At 37.4% G+C, this 18,370-nt stretch overlaps 1 protein-coding gene across 1 annotated transcript in view; it reads left to right on the top strand.

Moving 5' to 3' along the window:
- Positions 1–18,370, top strand: part of CSMD1 (CUB and Sushi multiple domains 1) — a 1,554,536-nt gene that overhangs the window by 573,697 nt on the left and 962,469 nt on the right. The window contains exon 5 of the mRNA XM_058524846.1: positions 1,996–2,203. Within this exon, the coding sequence (XP_058380829.1) occupies positions 1,996–2,203 (208 nt within the window). The remainder of the gene's footprint in view (positions 1–1,995; positions 2,204–18,370) is intronic.

Raw genomic sequence — 18,370 nt, 5'->3', positions numbered from 1 at the left:
TTCAGGTCAACCACTCTCATTTTAAAGGGAAAGAAGATGCCCCGCTGAGGGGTATGATCATTTGATCACAGCTGATATCAGCTGGTGGGCACCAACACAGCTCTATCAGCTGTTAAAATACTAAAATATCTCTATGCCAGATAATAAACATCCACTTCCGGGAGTCTCTAGAGGAACTGTTTCTCCCCAGCTCCCCAGACACCCTGTGCAGGTCATCAGACCTTCAGCAGTTGAGCAACTGGAGATATAAAGACTGAAATACAGGGACTCCAGTGCCCCGCTCCAAAGCTACAGCTGACGTCCGTTGTTGATGTTTGGTGCCTGTTGGTGGTCTTCTCAGATAGGTTTAACATCACCTGTCTTTGGTTAAGGTTGCCCGGGTATTTTTGCAGAAGAACCCAGTATGCTTCTTATTCTATTTACTCTTATTCTATTTTCCAATTATATTATGCCCATAAATATTACCTGTTTCAAAGTCTCTTATAGTATGTAAAATAATCCAATGCATAGATTACCATTTCAAAAATCCAGAATGGTATGATATCAGTTTTTTCCCCTCTAACACTTTGGAAGGGGGCTGTTTGCCAACGAGTTGAATTACAGAGCATTTATGCAGTCTTGGCTGTCAGACTTACATTAATATATTTCATTTAATCATTCAACCACAGCATTGGATTTGATAAGTTTTCTTAAGTCTATTCATCTATGACATTTTATTTTTTTATATAAAAAAAGCACTGTGACTCGTTTGCTTTGCATCTGCTCTTATATTGAGATGGCAACCTTTGTAGCAAATAATAAAATTACAGAAATAAAATCTACATATTAGAATTATATTATGTGTGTTAATGATAATATATGTGTATATATATGTTAATATATGAAAAACTATGTTATTAGTAAGGTATCTGTATATGTAAGTGTGTGATATGTTTATATACACAGTTATTTAATCAATAGCCAATGTAAGTATCTGTCCCAAGTGATCTTGTCTAGTCACATAAGCTGCTAAAGGGAAATCTCCCCATCTTGGTATAGTCTGACTATATACCACTCAAATTGCAACATCAACATCCAAAATTGTTAAATATACTCTTTGGATAGGAATTATTTGATAAGAAAGAGAGAAGGAGATGAGGGATGGAGAGAAGGAGGAAGGAAGGAAGAAAGAAATGGTATCCATAGTCATGTCTTAAAACATTTTATAAATACTTATCTACCCTACATATATAGTCTACTATGTATATAACATTTTGTAGTAGATGATGACATAAATTCAATAACATCTATTTTTTACTCTATGGAAAACTTGACAAGATCTATTTCTCTTCAAACCAATACTTATTACAATGCTAATTTTATCTTAAATGCATTTTATCTTTACTGACCTTTAACCTTCCACTTTCCAAGACATTCCATTTTAAGTTTTCATGCAACTGTCTCCTACTTGGAACCGTTTTATGAATCAATGTGTCTCTGTTAGGATAGTAGTCAAGAACATATCTGAAATTCAAGACCAAATCCACATTCCAAACTCTACAGAAAATAAAGATTAGGGTGACTACTTCTTTAAAGTGCATGGCATATTCAAAGCCAGGTATCAAGGTATTAAGAAAAGATGGTCACATTCTTTTAAGTCTCAAAATGTTGCTGACTTATCTCCATCTTCCAAGATTCGGAGAAAATCTCTGAAAATATCGTTCAGCTATCAAGGAATGTCACGTGTATGGCAACGACCCAGTTCAGATTTTAGAAAAGCTACAGTTTCACTCTTTTCTATAGTGGCAATTCAGTTAATAATGTGATGTAATTGTTATACTTTTTAAGCCTTTCCATAGACCTAAACTAACAACTCAGAAGAAACACTTTGTCAGATTGGATGGCTCAACTTTAGGTTAGGAAATATTTGTCACCAATCAAGAATGACACTTTGTAGATGTCCTTGTGTATGAGACTATCTTGAAAAGTGTTTTTCTTTACTTCTGTCCCTTCCAGCGGAGGGAGCCTGTGGAGGGACCTTACGGGGAACAAGCAGCACCATTTCCAGCCCTCACTTCCCCTCAGAGTATGAAAACAGTGCTGACTGTACGTGGACCATTCTCGCCGAGCCTGGGGACACCATTGCTTTAGTCTTCACTGACTTTCAACTAGAAGAAGGATACGATTTCTTAGAGATCAGCGGAACAGAAGCACCATCCATATGGTAAGTACTGGCTAAGAAATGTGTTTACCCTATTTCCCACGATAGCCTTCATAAAATTGCTTTCATTGGGCATTCATTGGCAAACGTGAGTGTTCTTTCTTTGCCTCGTTACTTTGGCTACTAAAAAGTCATCTGTATTGTGACTGATTTCAAAGTTTCTAAAATGTCTTTGTGCTGGTATCTGGATGTGGAGAAGTTATCTGTGCCCTGGGCACTAAAACTTACCATGCCCTCATTTTGGACTCTTATAAGGCAGCACAGAAGATGATCATCAAGCGTGCTAAGTAAGTTTTGAATTTGATCTGGAGCCGATTTAATGTAAACAGATCTTTTTAGACTGTGGACATTTTAAAATGTCATGTTACCAATCATCATTTATCTACACTGCTGCAAAGACATGCTTGCATATTCTTTTTTGGTCCCTGAAGATGCTGCACCAAATCATATCACCACCTTTGCGGGGCACAGGCGAATTATAAATACTAATCCAACATGTGTACAAACTCAGTCAACGGATGATCAGTTCTCTGGTGTGTGTGCTTGTAGAGCAGGAAGAAAACTGGATCTAATCAATTACAGTTGATTTAGGTTTATGGTGTTGGTTGTATGAGCAGCTTTAGCTGCGTCTATAAGTGAAATTGAAAAGGGAGAATTTGAAGAATAGATGTTTAAAGGCTTAAAGTATACCTTGAATTAAGTCATTTGTTGTGGATCAAAGTGATTTTTTGTTTTAACATCTAATTTCTTAGTGTTTTAAAAACTGTACCAATTATCTATTTCAGATCTTGAACTATAAGCAAACTTGAACATATGTATATTCAGATTAAGGTGGAACACAGAGGAAATGTTGGCCATTTGTGCATTGGTAGAGGAGAATATGAAATAAATGATTGTGAATATTCCTGTAGCTTCAAGTTTGCATTTCACTACAAAGACTAAAGGATAAAAATATCAAGGCTGAAACATGTCATAAATTAGACTACCTGTTTTAAACCAATTATTGAAATTGAATTTTATTTTCTAAGAGTCAAAGCAGAGGATTCATATTAATGGATAAATTATTTCCTTTCATTTGTTTTATTGTGCTTGTGTTAAATGTTACCTCAATTATGAGAAAAATAACTACTGCCTCTAGGATCTTTGTTTTAAATTTTATTTATCTTGAACAATAATTTTAGAGAGAGCAAATTTACCCATTTTGTTATTTGATGTTATACAATTTTAACTTTTAACACTCAAAGAGCATGTTGATATTATTATCTATCTCACTTTTTGTGTTATCAGAGTTAGTGGAAACAAATACTGAACTGAAAGCTGGGTGTCCTAGATTCTACCCCATGTTCTGTCACAAAAAACCCTTGTGACCTTTGGCAAATCATCTAACTGTTTGTATAAAAATGCAGGCTGCAATAAATGGACTTTTAAATTAATTAATTAAACATCTATTGAATTCCTATTCTCTATCAATCACTGTAGGAGATTCAGTGTTGCAACACTCTCCTAGCTTTAAAATTGCATTGTTTTGGTTTTCAGAAAATCATCACAACACAAAATATATGGAGACTGATTCTCTGAAATCGTATGATTAATAGTAAAGGCCTTATTTGTGAGCGATTCTAAGGATAATGGTCATTGACTGATGGCCTCACTGGTAAGATGACAGGTTGGGAGAGAGAGAAAGAAAACTGAGGCATGTGTGACAATGATTTTAGAATCCATGATCAGGACAGCTTTTGCCAAACAAACTTACTTTGTGTAAGAAAGGAACTTTAAGGTGCAGATGTCCATATCAAAGTCGGAAATAAAAAGCAGGGATGTGAAACAGAGATGCCAATCAAAATGAAACACAACCTGCAAAAGGACTTGTGGATCACGCACACGCATCATAATTTACCTCTGAGTAGGCAAAGCCTCCTTAATTTCATTTATTTTCATTAAATATGGGAAGCAAGAGTTAGAAGATGTTGTTTGACTTAGTTTTCCCCATTTCTTCTTTTTTTATCCCTGCTGGTTTCTCTCGGATCCTCTCTTCCTCTCTGCTTCATCTCTATCTGTACTTTCCCCTGACACGTGTCCCCGACCACTTTAATATCAGACTCAGAAAAGTGTGTGGAGGGCTCATGAGTGTGCTAAAACTGTGTTCTGGTCTGAAATGTCAAGTTGGGCCACTGCAACCTGTGGGACCTGAGAGCAACGATGCACAATCATTGTCATGGAGAGAATATCGGCATGGCAGCCAGAGAATTGCCCCTGTCTTCTCGGTGTCCGGATTCAGGCTGGAAGACTCTTTCCAGCTCTCTGAAATCCATCTAGATATTTGCCAAGGCACCAAGATTGATGATCTGGGAACAAATTGGAAAAAAAAATTGGGCAGTTGTTGGAAAAGTTCTTGGTGGTGACTTTGTGCCAGTGTGTCTTCTGGTCTGATAAAGTGGGCTGTCTGTTGGTCAACATGCTCTCTTTCCAAAGCCGTTATTAGACAGAATTGTGTTCATAATTATATTCTTATAATGATTGGTATTGTCCTATTGGCTTGACACAGAAGACCTGTGGGGTAGTTATTCATATTATCTACCCTTTATTGAGAAAGAGGCTGGGAGACACAGAGGACAAGAGATGACAGAGCTGAGAGAGCACATGGCAGACCCGGAACACAATTGAAATCCTCTGACTCCAAATTACATTTTCTTTTCATTGTATTACCATACCCAAAACAGGACAGTCCAGGTCTGAGCCTTAATGCCCTGTCAGGAAGTCACCTTTCCCTGTTGCAGGCCTGCAGGTTGGAGCACAAAGCCTTGAACATGTACCTACCATAGGGGAGATGGGCCAACTGAAGAGCAATGTTGCACACATGCTGCATGAGTAGAGAGTCAGGAAAGCAGAGCTTTTTCTGGATGACATTTAGTGTTTATCATAATGATGAAAAGAAATATTTTGACTTGGCCATAGGACCACTTCTAAATGGAACTCTCATCTTTTAAATCCTCTTCAGTAGAGGCTGAAAAGGAAAAGATGGTTTTCCTAAATAACTATTGAAACATACCCGAGCACATTTACAATACAAAACAGAATCACTTGAAGTACCTTTTAAGATTTATACACATGCAAAATACGGCTTATCTTAAAAAGACTACTATTTTAGGGTAATTTTAGAGTGACAGTCTCTGAAATGTTTAATGGTCCAAATTGGTATATTTAAAAGATTTACCCATCCCTGAGTTACAGGAAAAATACTAAGTAGCAGAGTGGGTGGATATGCCCTCCTCTCAGGCACAAGGTTACATAGCAGTGACAGTCGGACAATGTTAATGGCTAGGAATGGAATGACTGCACAAACACATAATTTTCCAATAATCTATTTTTAAAAGACGGAATATACAAGCAGGGGCACTCCAAGAAGAAGGTACTTGGAAAATTGTTAAGAACAATAATAGGATTAGCCTTATTTTCATTTAATTTGGAATGAAATTACCAACTCAGCTATGTTTTATGTAAGGGTTGCCATGGCTACAGTGGAGGCAGTCTAAATGTGGTGAATGATGTAATGTGCCAAAATTATCCGTCTATTAAACGTGGAGGGGTTCGTCATTTAAACCTCACCACTATATGGACATCAAAGGAGGCTGATTATTTTTTTAACTAGTCAGACTCTAATTTTATACAGGTTGGCTTCCTATCAATACTCTACTTTAACAGAGAGCTGCCATTTCTAGTTCTCTTTGCAACGTGGTCTAGTAATTACGATTTTCTTGCAATTAAAAACATGGTGAGCAGTGGAGCTAGCCAAGCATTCTTTCTCTCTGCAAGTGATTTGATGGTGTAGCACGTAACTCATAACTCTGGAAATATCAAGAAGAAAGAGCATTGATTTTATTTCTGAGTTAACTTACTATGGTTTCTAAACTAAGACATGCTGGTTAAAGGGATTAGGAATACATAGTCTTGACAGGAAACAATTAAGGGAGCATTTACTATCTTTCAAATATGCACCTCATAGAATGAGAATAATTTATCCATCCCTTTCTGTGACAGAGGGTATGTGTAGGATAGAGAAGGAAAGGAAACAAAGAACAATAAATGCGTTCAAATGTGTCCCAAAACACACTTAAATGCATCAGTTCCTTAAAAGCCTTTCATGACTGAGCCAGAGGCCATCAGAATAAAACTCAGTGCCTTAGCATTCCATTCAAGGCCTTCTACAGAATGGCCCAGCCTGCTCTCAGTATTGGCCTTCTCCCCTCTCTTGTAAGCATCCTTCAGCTCTCCCACCCTGAATGCATCCCTGTCTTCACTGTAGTTCATATTTGCATCCCTCGCACATTTGTTAAGGTACAAGCCTCCTCTCCTACGTGGAATCCCACACTGCCTAATTTAACCAACATTAAATTAACGTAGTGCTTATGCTGACATACAGATGGCAGAGCACTTAAAGAAGTAATACAAGTGGAATAAACCATTTGTGTAATCTCTCTCCCTGGAAAACTTCAGTAATAATAAATGCAGGAATGCTTCTTGGCTGATTTGGGTAAGACCTGCCTTCTTATATCAAGAGAAAATCTGTTGCTTTATGATTTTTTCAAGGATTAAGTTCAGTGATTCACTAACCAGCATAACTCTACCCCTTTGCCTATCTGGATTGTGGAAGATGACACTGGAGGGGACAAAATAAGTTTTGTGACTGCACTTCATTTTGTTCCCATTAACCAGGCACAATTTCACTCTGAAGTCAATCAAATCAGCGACTTGTTGAAGTCAAAACAAAACTTCAAATAAAGTGGGGAAGCTGAATGAGCTTCAAAGAACACTTGAAACCTACAATGTTTATCCAACTTGTCACTTAATTGATAATTGACTTGGTATATACGTAATCCCTAATGAGGAAGGATTATGGATGCATACTCTGGGTAAGAGCCTTTCTGAAATCAATCCTTCTGCTCACCTGCCCAAGGTCAAAAGAAGGAATACCTCCTCCCCGCTCCTCATTTTATCTTTTAACTCTTCATTTTAAAATCATTTTACAAAAAAATTGCAAAACTAGCTCAGAGAGCTGCTATATACCCTGAACCCACTTCCCTTAAGGCCAACATCCTACACAACCATGGCATAATTATGGAAACCAAGAAATTAACACTGATAAAGGTCACTGACGAATTTACAGACATGATTTAAAGTTTTCCAGCTGACCTGCTGATGTCCTTTTTCTGTTCAAAGAGTCAGTCTAGGGAACTACATGGCGTTAAGTTATGTCTCTTTCTCCTCCTCCAACCTGTGACTGTTTCCAATCTTTCCTTGTTTCCTTGAACTTCATCTCTGTCATGTTAACAGTTCAATCTGGTTGCACTGTTTTGGAAGACAATGGCAACATTCAGGAATATGCAGACCATATAGCAATGCTCCATTACCATCAAGTGAAATAACCGGGTTTCTTTCTTTCTTGTTTTCCATGTTTAATTTAAATTTAGTAACCATATTACACAAACCTATTGTAATGTATGCATCTCAACATTTTTTTTGCAAGCAAGCATAACAATAAGAAACAAATATCATATGTGTGTATGTATATATATAGCTATATAGATTTCTGTGTATTATGTTTGTGTATATATTTGAATTTCTGCTTTTCTTGAACCTCTACAGACTAGCCTGAGGTCTAAGGACATCCTTAGCATAATATTGTAGTCTTTTTCCTAAACCCCTCTTTTAATCAAAATAGTTTTCTCTAAAAATGTCTTTGAATAATGTATTTTTCTAAAAAACTATACTGAATAACAATATTCACTAAGTGTTTACTATGTACCAGGCAAACTTAAGCAATAGCGACTACTTACAGATACTATTATCCACATTTTATAGATGAGAAAATGAACCTCAGAGAGGATCAATCTCTTACCATGTAGCTACCAGAATGGGGACTTAGACAGAGACAGTCCCAAGTTATATTTCCTCCTTTATTTAAATGTGTCGAAATGATATTTTTTTGCCACCTTTAAACCGGGAAAATCATAGTAGTATGCTTACAGTCCAGTATCATCCTAGAATTACTCAGTGGACCCCACGGTGGGCATGAGGCTACTTCAAGTCCAGATTTAGCCCTGTTACTCTGTGGTGGTGTCACCATGAACTACTCTGTCCAAGTCTTCTTTTCTGTGTTATTAACTATAAAGTAAGGTAATAAATCTTAACCTACTTAACTGTTTTATATATATATATATATATATATATATATATTTTAGGGTTTAAATACAATAATGGATATTATAAGCCTTCTAAAATGGGGCATAAGTGACAGGTCTGAATTTATCATGAAGATGTTACCTAACAGTGTAAATATGCAGGCTTCTTATATACAACACGGACTCATTTAAATTGTAGGTAGGTGGGGGAGATAACGGCTAGCCCAGATCATCCCTAACCCTTATCACTCCCATCCCCGAACTCAATAGGGAAATTTCTCCGATAACAGCTAATTCTACAGAATGGAGCGGTTCTAAGCTGATCTATGACATTCTTTCACACGCATCACCCAGATCACACATTTTATCTATGTAGACTGAGCGATTCCCTCCGAGATGCCTACAGTGGAACCAGTCTCTACTCTACCTCTCCCATCAGCAGCTACCTGCCCTGGGACCCTTTATGGCACCAGGCAGCTAACGGGTCACTGGATGTAGTGCTGCAGCCCTACAGGTTGAGGGAGGCAGGCAGGCTGTGTTTTGTAAGGCCTCAATCAGGAGTAGTTTTCCAAGGCTCTTCTTTCCCTGCTGTTTCAGCTGAAATGCACCCACTGCAGTAGGCGCTGACAGAAGGGTCTTTTGTGCTGGAATTTACCCTAAGGAGAAAGGCAGGAGGCTCTCTGATGGACCAGCAGAAAATGCCGACTTATTTTCGATCTCCCAGATTGTCTGCTCCTGATTCATTACCAGGCACATATACCCGAAGTAAGCGTTTTCCTGCCCTTTCTAATGAATGTGCTGGTTTCATCAGTAGGTGCTGTTGTACCATTTTATTAAGAATTAAGGCCCACCTTCATATTTCCTGACAAATGTCTGAAATATCATCATAGTTATTCATCTTAGATATCTTTGATTTTGTCTGAAATCAGTACTTGAATTTCAAATGTACAAGATTGATGAAGCTAGAAAACTATTTTAATTAATAATTATCTTGAATATAGGAACTTATATAATTTTTTTAAAGGTGGTAGCTATGAATAAGATGTAATATTTCACCCTAGGACTACATGCAAAATGACCAGACTAAGGGATAACAAAAGAGAGAAAAATAAAACATTCTTGTTCCCTAAAGAAGGAACCAATTGGAAAGATAATTAGCCCACGGAGATTCCTACAGTAACAATTCTTTGCCACTATGGCGGCAGATCTCAGAAACCACAACTCTGCTCTAATATTTCTCTTCTCATGTGAAACCTCCACTGCTTACTCTCATTTTATTGACAAATATATTCCCTATAAATAATTTATGTTGCAGGCAATGGGAATAATTTTCCCCTTTAAAGATCTGAATTCATTTCACAAAATACAAAATACCTCTTTTTTTGTAGTCATACCTCTCTCTTTCTGTATGTGGTCTTTTCTCCAGGAAACAAAAAAGGCACAATTAAATTAACACTTTTCAATAAATTTGCCTTTTAAAAACACGCTGTCATTTAAAGCGGCCGGTTTGCCAATTCTATTTTAGGTATTCTCAAATAATGGTTGAGAACTTTCATTTATTCCCCAAATCAGCCAATTTATACGTCATGATGTTCCAATTGTGCATTTTGATATCTTCATTTAAAGTGTCTTTCAAAACTCTGAATATCTAATTTTTTCTTTCTTCTTAAAATTGGTACAATTTCATGGAGGACTGGTTAGGAGAATAAGGTAATTTGTGCAATTCAATACTTCAACAAATGTGACATTTTATTGCTTGGGTTTTGTCCTACTGGTACATGCCACGCAAGCTCGATTAAGTCCTTCACATGCGCAGTGGCCAGAAACATTAATATTTCCCGTCTTGTGACTTTAATACATAAAAGTACCTAAATGATTCTGATTTGAAGCCCTTTAGGGAGTTACAACATCATTTTTAATAAATGTATATATCTTGGAGGTTTTGATTTTTGTGAATTATAAACTTTAGTATTGCTGGAACCTGAGAAATCTCTGAATGCAATCCCTTTATTGTTTGGATGAGAAAACTGCATCCTAAAATTATCTACTGCTATGCCGTAAGTGCACAGTTGGTTGGTCAGGAGAGAAGCCAGGTGTTCTGTCTGTCATCAGAGCTGGACCTGCCATATTATGAAGCTGGACCAGTAAAGGGGAAGGACCTCTTATTTTTCCCTTTCTTTCTGCAAGGAGGCGGTGCAGAATAGTAGCTAAGCCAAGACTACTGAGTGAGCTCGATGACCTAGGGCAGGTTTCCTCTCTCTAAGTTCCAGATCCCTGTCTGTAGTCCTGACAGGACCTCGGAGGCTTCGTAAATGGAGCAAATGAGGACATGTTTGTCACGCCCTCAGCCAATGCCTGTAACATACAGCAATTTCTCTAACTAACTGCATGTGTATTGCTCTAAGAAACGGTGCCATGGAGAGTTCACATTTCTACCTTAGAACACAACAACAGTCTTTTGAAGTAAAAATCTTGTTTATTACAAATTACAATTTTGTTTTTAACTTGTATTTAGTTTTAAAAGGCTATTTTCAGCAAATTACGTTCAAAGATTTTAAATGATAAAAGCATTGCTTCTTCTATGCTGGACTTTTAGAACATATATCTTATCTTCGCTATGAACCTCTGTGAAAATAAAAGCCACAGTAATAATGTGCTTTAAAAGAAAAGTTAGAAGAAAAATCTGACTTCTATTTCTTTTCTGGCGATGGGTTTGACCATTAGTAAATCATTTTTAATATTCAGGGATAAGTCATATACGCCATTCAATTTCTTGAAAATCCAAATGCTATGCATGTCCAGATCATTATATTATTAACAATACACAACTTAGTAAAAGAAAAGATGAGAACAGTAGAACTTACAGGGAAGTGTGTATGTGTCTATTTAGCAAGTATTTTTTGAATGAATAATGTGTGCCAGAAATCGTGATAGGTGCTAGTCTAGTGATTCTCAAATTTAAGGTGTGTAGGAATCACCTGGGATGTTCTTAAAATGCAGATTGTGGTTCAGTGGATTTGAGGTAAGACCTGAGACTCTGCATTTCTAACAAACTCCCGGTGATGCGAGTGCTGCTGGTCTGTGGATCAGACTGAGTAGAGAGGGTCTAGAGTGTTTGTGGGTGGTGCCGATAGTTGACAATAAGAGAATTGAGGTAATAACTAATTAAATTTCCAGTATACAATACAGCATTATTAACTATACTCACTATGCTATATATTAGATCTTCAGAACTTACTCATCTTATAATTGAAAGTTCATACCTTTGACCAGCATTTCCCTGTTTCTACCACCCCTCAGCCTCCGGTAACCACCATTCTAGTTTCTGTTTCTATTAATTTGGCTTTTTTTAGATTCCACATATAAGTGAGATCATACAGTATTTGTCTTACTCTGTCTGACTTATTTCACTTAGCATAATACCCTCAAGGTTGGTCCACGTTATAGCAAATGGAACATTTTCTTTCTTTTTTATGGCTGAATAACGTTCCATTGAGTGTGTATTCCGCATCTTTATCCATTCATCCATTGATGGGCACTTAAGGTTGTTTCCATGTCTTGGCTATTGTGAATAATACCTCTATGAACATGGGAGTGTAGGTATCTCTTCAAGATAATGATTCTGTTTCCATTGAATATATACCCAGAATTGGGGTTGTGGATCATATGGTGGTTCTAATGTTTATTTTTGAGGAACTTCCATACTGTTTTCCACTGCTAAGAGAACATATCTTAAGAGTTCTCACTAAACACACAAAAAAAGTAACTATGTAAGACGATTGATATGTTAATTAACTTGATTGTGGTAAATATTTCACAAGGTATATGTATATAAAATCATCGCACCGTATACTTCAAATATATACAATTTGTCAATTACAATTCATTAAAGCTGGAAAAATAATAACTAATATTATTGATAATAATTTGAAGTTTTCTTGAAAAGCAAACAACTTTTCAGTAGTTATGATATTTCATAGTTTTATATAAGCGCTTTAATCTGTGGAAAATTATCTTATAGTTTTATAATGAGCTGGGGGTGCAAAATGGAGCTGATCCAGGAAGATTGGGTTCATCACTGAATTTCACATTTGAGCTTCACGTACAATCACCTGGGCCTCACTCCGCAGAGATTCTGTTTTAATTAGCTGAACCAACTCAGCTGTGGAGCCACCGCCTAGGAGTGAGAGGAGGGATCAGAAGAGAAAGAAAAGAAATACAATATTTCAGTCTCTTCCATACATTTTCAGGAATATTTGGTTGTTTCCAGTCTATTAATAGCTGTGCATTGGAAAATAATATTGTTTTGAATTCTTTTAGAGAGCATTAGGTTAAAAAGTGAAACAGGTCCCTTTGTCACAGATTTCTCAGTGCTTTTAACATCTTCCTGGTCAATGTGACTCAAAGATCAGGTAGAGGAAATTGCAATTCACCAAAAATATTTGACCACGAAGCGTTTCTTTTTGTTGAGATATGGGTTAACACCTAGGACTGTGGGTTTGGATAAAGCTTTGCTTCCTGATACAGTACAGATACTGCTCTGAATGGAGCCCTGTCAATGTGTACATTCCATTTTGCACTTTAAGCCAATAGTAACTTGTTTGCAACTTGCTGTTTCTTCTCCCCATGGCTTCAATCCCTTTTCTCTATCTGGAAAATCTTCTATTCTGCTGTGTCAGAAAAGTCCTGTAATCCTTAACAGCTTTTCTCAGAGTGTCCAAGAGAGCTGGCCTTGGAGTGAGAAAGACAATGGGTTAAAAATTGTGTTCTTCCGCTCTGTAGCTAGGTAATTTGGGTTACCTATTCAAATTTCCAGAGTTTTTGTTTCCTGACTATAAAATGAGGTTAATGATACTTATCTTGCTGGGCGAAGCTTAAAATATAGGTCAGAAACCTATTGCCATACCTAGTACACAGATAGATACTCAATAAACTGTATCCATTAGCCACTATCATGCTGTGCATGAAACATGACAAATCAGCAATAGAGGTAAAAAGATGCTGTCAGAGTTTGAGAGAGAAATAATTCCCTAGTGAGGTCATCAAAAACTATTTCATAGAAAAGTTGGGATTTGACATAGGCCCTGAGAATGGAAAGAGTCTAGATAGAAAATATGTGTGGGTATTTTAGGCATGGGACATGTAAATAAAAAGTACAGACGTGGGAAAGCCCAAGAAGTATTCAAGGGTTAGGAGAGAAATCCACTGTTTCCACAGAACAATAAGAAATATCTTAAAAATTTTGACAGCAAGCCCTATTTTTCTTTGATAAACTGTTCATTGTGTTTCTAATATCTGCTGGTATAAGGAAAACAATGCTTCAAGAAAATAAAGATCATTTTGGTATATTGGGTGGATTTGGAAAAGGAGAAATGAGAGATAATAAACAATTACAAATTTCTATGAACAGGACACATAAAATTTATAAGACTGTATGAACACGGGATAGCAGGGGAAAAGAGAAGGATGGTGCTATTGATAGCTGGAAAAGTCCATTATTGGACATTACACATGGCTATGCAGAGATATTTCAACTTTCATCTTAAACTAGGAACTTGTTAAAAATTCAAACATCCAAGACTCATGGCTGGAAAGTTTGGAGATGTCTGGGCGTGTTCAGGAATCTCTGTTTTAATCAGCATTCTGCAAGAATTTTATGGGACTGAACTTTTAGAAACATGGGGATGAACTACAGAGAAACCTTGATGCTCTTAGCCAAAACAAAGGAAGTTACAGAGCTCTTTGTTTCCCTTTCCCAAAGTCTCAAGGAACACCAGAATGCTTTAAAATGGAGATGCTCTTGGAAGATCTTCTAAGGCAGCGGGTCCCAAGTGAGCTGAGGGATCCTGCTTATTTCAGCCTGTAGCTCCCAGCTGTGTGATCCTGGATTTTAGAGTGGGCTTTTGGGTTAGGGATATAGGAAAAGAATCAGAACTTCAAGAAACAGTGAAGAGCTGGGGGGGTGAGGGGCGGGTCTGGCTTAACCTGGAGTAAGGATATGATAAGGGAAACTGTTAGGCTAGAGTTAGTAAGGAGAAAAAATCTTCTCGTTTATGCAGAATGGTTTGAAATGTTAAAAGCAAGAGAGCATGATGAATTGGAAAAGAACAAGTATTTGGGACAGACTCAGGGACAAAATCAATGTTGAGGAAATTCCTTAGTTCTCAGAGGCTGTGATGAGAATGGTACTGTCTGCCTTGTGGAGTTTTTGTGAATCTATAGATTGGTTTAGTGAAGAGCTTCAAATACTAGATGGTGGCCGCCACTCAATACAGGGAAATGGTTAGTGTTCCAAAAGAGAGCAGGCAAGTCAGTAAAATTATGTGCACGTTTTCTTTAACTGTTGAAACATTTGTAATGGGTAATTTTTAAGCAGTGAGTTCATTCAAAAGTGTATATGAGTGTGCATGCATGCATGTGTGTGTGTGTATGTGTTAGACCTGACAAGAAGGTAGGTATGCATATACGTATTTACTTTATATTAAAAAAGAAAAACAATGTAATCTGTAACCCTAATGAATGGTAACAGATATGCCTGCTTAAAAAATAATTTATTCTCAGCAAATGTGCCTTGTACATGGTGGGGGAATATCCTAAAGCATAAAATGGGACTTTAATTTATAACACATCAGTGCTTCTTTGGTACCTTCTCATTTACCACCAGCTGTGAGAAGGGACGGGAAGCCTCCATTTACATCCATCACGCTGTATCCCGAAGTTTGGAGGAGCACAGGATCTGTGGTGTAATTTTTCATGACAAGTCACATCTAAGTAACACAAAAGCCGCAATGTTGCAAAAGCTAAGAATATGAATACCGTAATAAAACTGGTCAGAGCGACCCCATGGGATCGGGCATTATTTCTCTATCGGACAATCCACCCATCATCACCAAATTCTAATTTGTCTTATTTTTGTAGGCTTACCATGAGTTGAATTAAAACCTGAAATAAAGTATTAATTTTTTAAACATTCACTTGAGCTTTCTCCTCCTTTCTGGCTTCCTTCCTGCTCCTCTTTCTTTCTTGTTCCCTCCCTTTTTTCTGTTTTGTGCATTTTCTCTAACACACACATGCAGGCACATGTTTGTATGAGTAGGTAAAATGTAGACAGTGAACCCTAAACCAAGAAGAAACTTGTATTTTTGAAAAGAGGTTGGCAGTTTGTTCAAATCAAACCTCTAGCTATATTTTTTCTTACTTTAATTAACTGAAAAATCAATATATTGTACTTGGTTATATATTTTTTTTGTTAATGTATCTAGGTGAAAACTCAAAATACTGTACTCATGGGTGCTGGGATTCAAAATGACCAATCATTATTTGATGCCATATTCCATTATAGAAACATATATTAATATGTCTTTTTATCTAGCTTTATCATCTTATAATCAAAGGTATTAATTGCTTTGAAATTAGGCATTCTACATTGGAAAACAACTACTCATCTGTAGTCTATATTTTCTCTATGGCAATGGATCAGAATTTGGCTCAATACACTGGGTACACATGTGAAATTTTAGTAAGAACATGAATCTGGCGTTTGGAGTTAAGCTTGCAACAGATTTTGCAGTATCGTTTCACTGCATAGATCATGTTTTGCGAGTGCAGTGTGATAGTTTCTGGACCAGAACTTTCTGTGACTGCTCTGTGCTCGAGAGCTGCAATTGACTGTCCCATCAGATGATACAAAGATTCCCTAAGGGAATGTCTAACCATAAGTAACAATGGCCCATAATCATGGAAATTGTAGTGAAAATGCATTACACATGATCTATACCATGACACAATGTGGACTGCTATTTGAGAAATAAAGTGTGATGAAAGGAGTCCATGAAAGAAAGAAAAAGTTAGAAATAAATATGGCGCTCATTGTTGACAGGGTGTGGTGTGGCATCTCTGGGCAGTTTCCTGTTCCAAGGTTTTGGCATGTAATTCCATAAGTCTCTTTTCATGGCTTAATACATACACAGGTCAAGGTTTGATGACAGTATAGGTCATTTAAATATGGGGGGAAAACAGGAGATATTTCAGGCCATTTAAATTGCTGGAAGTTGCGAAAGAAAGAAGCCAGCAGTCCTGAATTTGAATCCTGTCTCCACCATTTATCAAGCTATGTCTTCTCGGGAAGCTAACTCCCTTCCCTAAGACCCTTTCTTTATCTGCAGAGTGGAATTCTTCCGGGTCGTTGTGAGGATACGGCGTGGGAGGGATGCTTGTGGCTCAGCTCTGTGATTGGGACTGGGAGAGCTGTACTAATGATAGTTACTGTCATTATTGCCATCATGACCCTCCAACTGCTGCTCCTTCCACTTTCTGCCTCTCTCCATTTTTCTGCTATCGGCTTCACCCTCACTCAGTTTCTCTAGGTGTCCATTGCCTTCTCTCTGTCTCCTGATCTTCTGAGACATCCCAGTATTGTATTCTGGATCTGGCCTCTCTGGACAACACTTTGTCCCGTATAATTTAATATGGTCTTTTTTTAAAGTGGTACTCCTTAATGACAGGTGAACTTCTAAATGAATATACCAGATCTAAATAACATGCACATAATTTATGGTGAATTGGTACCCTGCTCTTTATGGAGTATTTAATAATAGTAATAATAATAACAATAGTTATGATCTGTATATTGATTCTATGTACCAAGCACTATTGTAAATGCTTTTCGTGTATTACCTCATTTAGTTCTACCAGCTACCCTTGATGCGTGTGCAATTATTCTCTCCATTTTGCAGATGAGGAAACTAAAGCACAGAAAGATTCCATCCATCACTCAATGCCATGCAGCTCATAAATGCAGATCCAGGATTTAAATCTGAGTGCTCCAACTTTAGCACAGGTTGTGGTTAAGTCTAACCAGATTTATAGTAAAGGAAGCCTGGCAGATAAAATCAAAGTATTCTTCATAGTGGGTGCATATCAACCTGCCGACCCATTGAAGAGCGAGGCTCAATGACTCCTCCTCTTCTTGTCTTTGCCAAGTGCACGGTGTGTAGGATCAGAGGTTCTCCATTTTTATTATTATAATTTTTTTTCTTTTCTCCATTTTTATAATCTCCATTTTATTATTTTCCATGTTTATCAAATGTATGACTGAACGAACTATCAAATAGTATTTCTTCAGGGGAGTCAGAGTCAAAGAGAGAAATTATGACACGAGATCATGTCAATTTGAGGGGGACAAATCTGGTCTAATTTATCAGATTTAAAATGCAAAATTTTGGTCGTGTGGTGTGGAAAGTAGTTTTGGAAGATTTAGGTCAACGAGGTTGCATTTTCTCTACTGAGGAAAACTTTGTGGATTCTATATTCTTGCGATACGTTGTGCATTCAGCCTAACTTTCACAACAATTTTCTGTCTCATGGTCTCTCGACATTTCAGCACGTGTTATACAAAGATCAAGTGACTGTAATAAACTAGCAGTCCGGGCATTTTTGACTGTGGGAAAGTCACAGTTTGCACATGATGGTTTAACATTAAAGGGCCCTTCGGTGTGGGTAGTTGTGTGGACCTGGATGCGGGGGAGGACACAATCTTTTATGGGAAACACAGTGGAAATTACAGGTATACTTTAGAACAGCTGTGGGAGTTTCAGCCTGAAAAGACTATCTTCACCCAGAAACTTGAAAAGATCTGCAGAGAAGCTAACTACTGGCCAGCGCAGCCATGGAGGACATCTGTGGGGCAACATATCAAGGAGTATGGCTCCTCATCTTGCTAGAAGCTTGCCTGCAACGTGAAAGGGGATTGAGAGGATCCCTACCCTTATTCCTTGTCACACAGTCCTTTGGAGAAAAATCTAGGAAGTGTAGAAGACACTGAATTCTCCAAATTTTGAAAAGGACAGGGAGAAACTCTGGTGAATTCTTATTTGTAAAAGAAAAGACTGGGTAGCTTTGGCATAATTGAGCAGAAGTAAGGTGTCCGCGGGGAGTAACTAACAAAAGGAATTAGCTGAAGTAGGAGAGTGTTTCACTCACAGTGTTGAAT

This window comes from Diceros bicornis, chromosome 29 (genome assembly GCF_020826845.1).
Source record: "Diceros bicornis minor isolate mBicDic1 chromosome 29, mDicBic1.mat.cur, whole genome shotgun sequence".
Lineage (NCBI taxonomy): Eukaryota > Metazoa > Chordata > Mammalia > Perissodactyla > Rhinocerotidae > Diceros > Diceros bicornis.
This window is presented reverse-complemented; position numbering and strand designations above follow the sequence as displayed.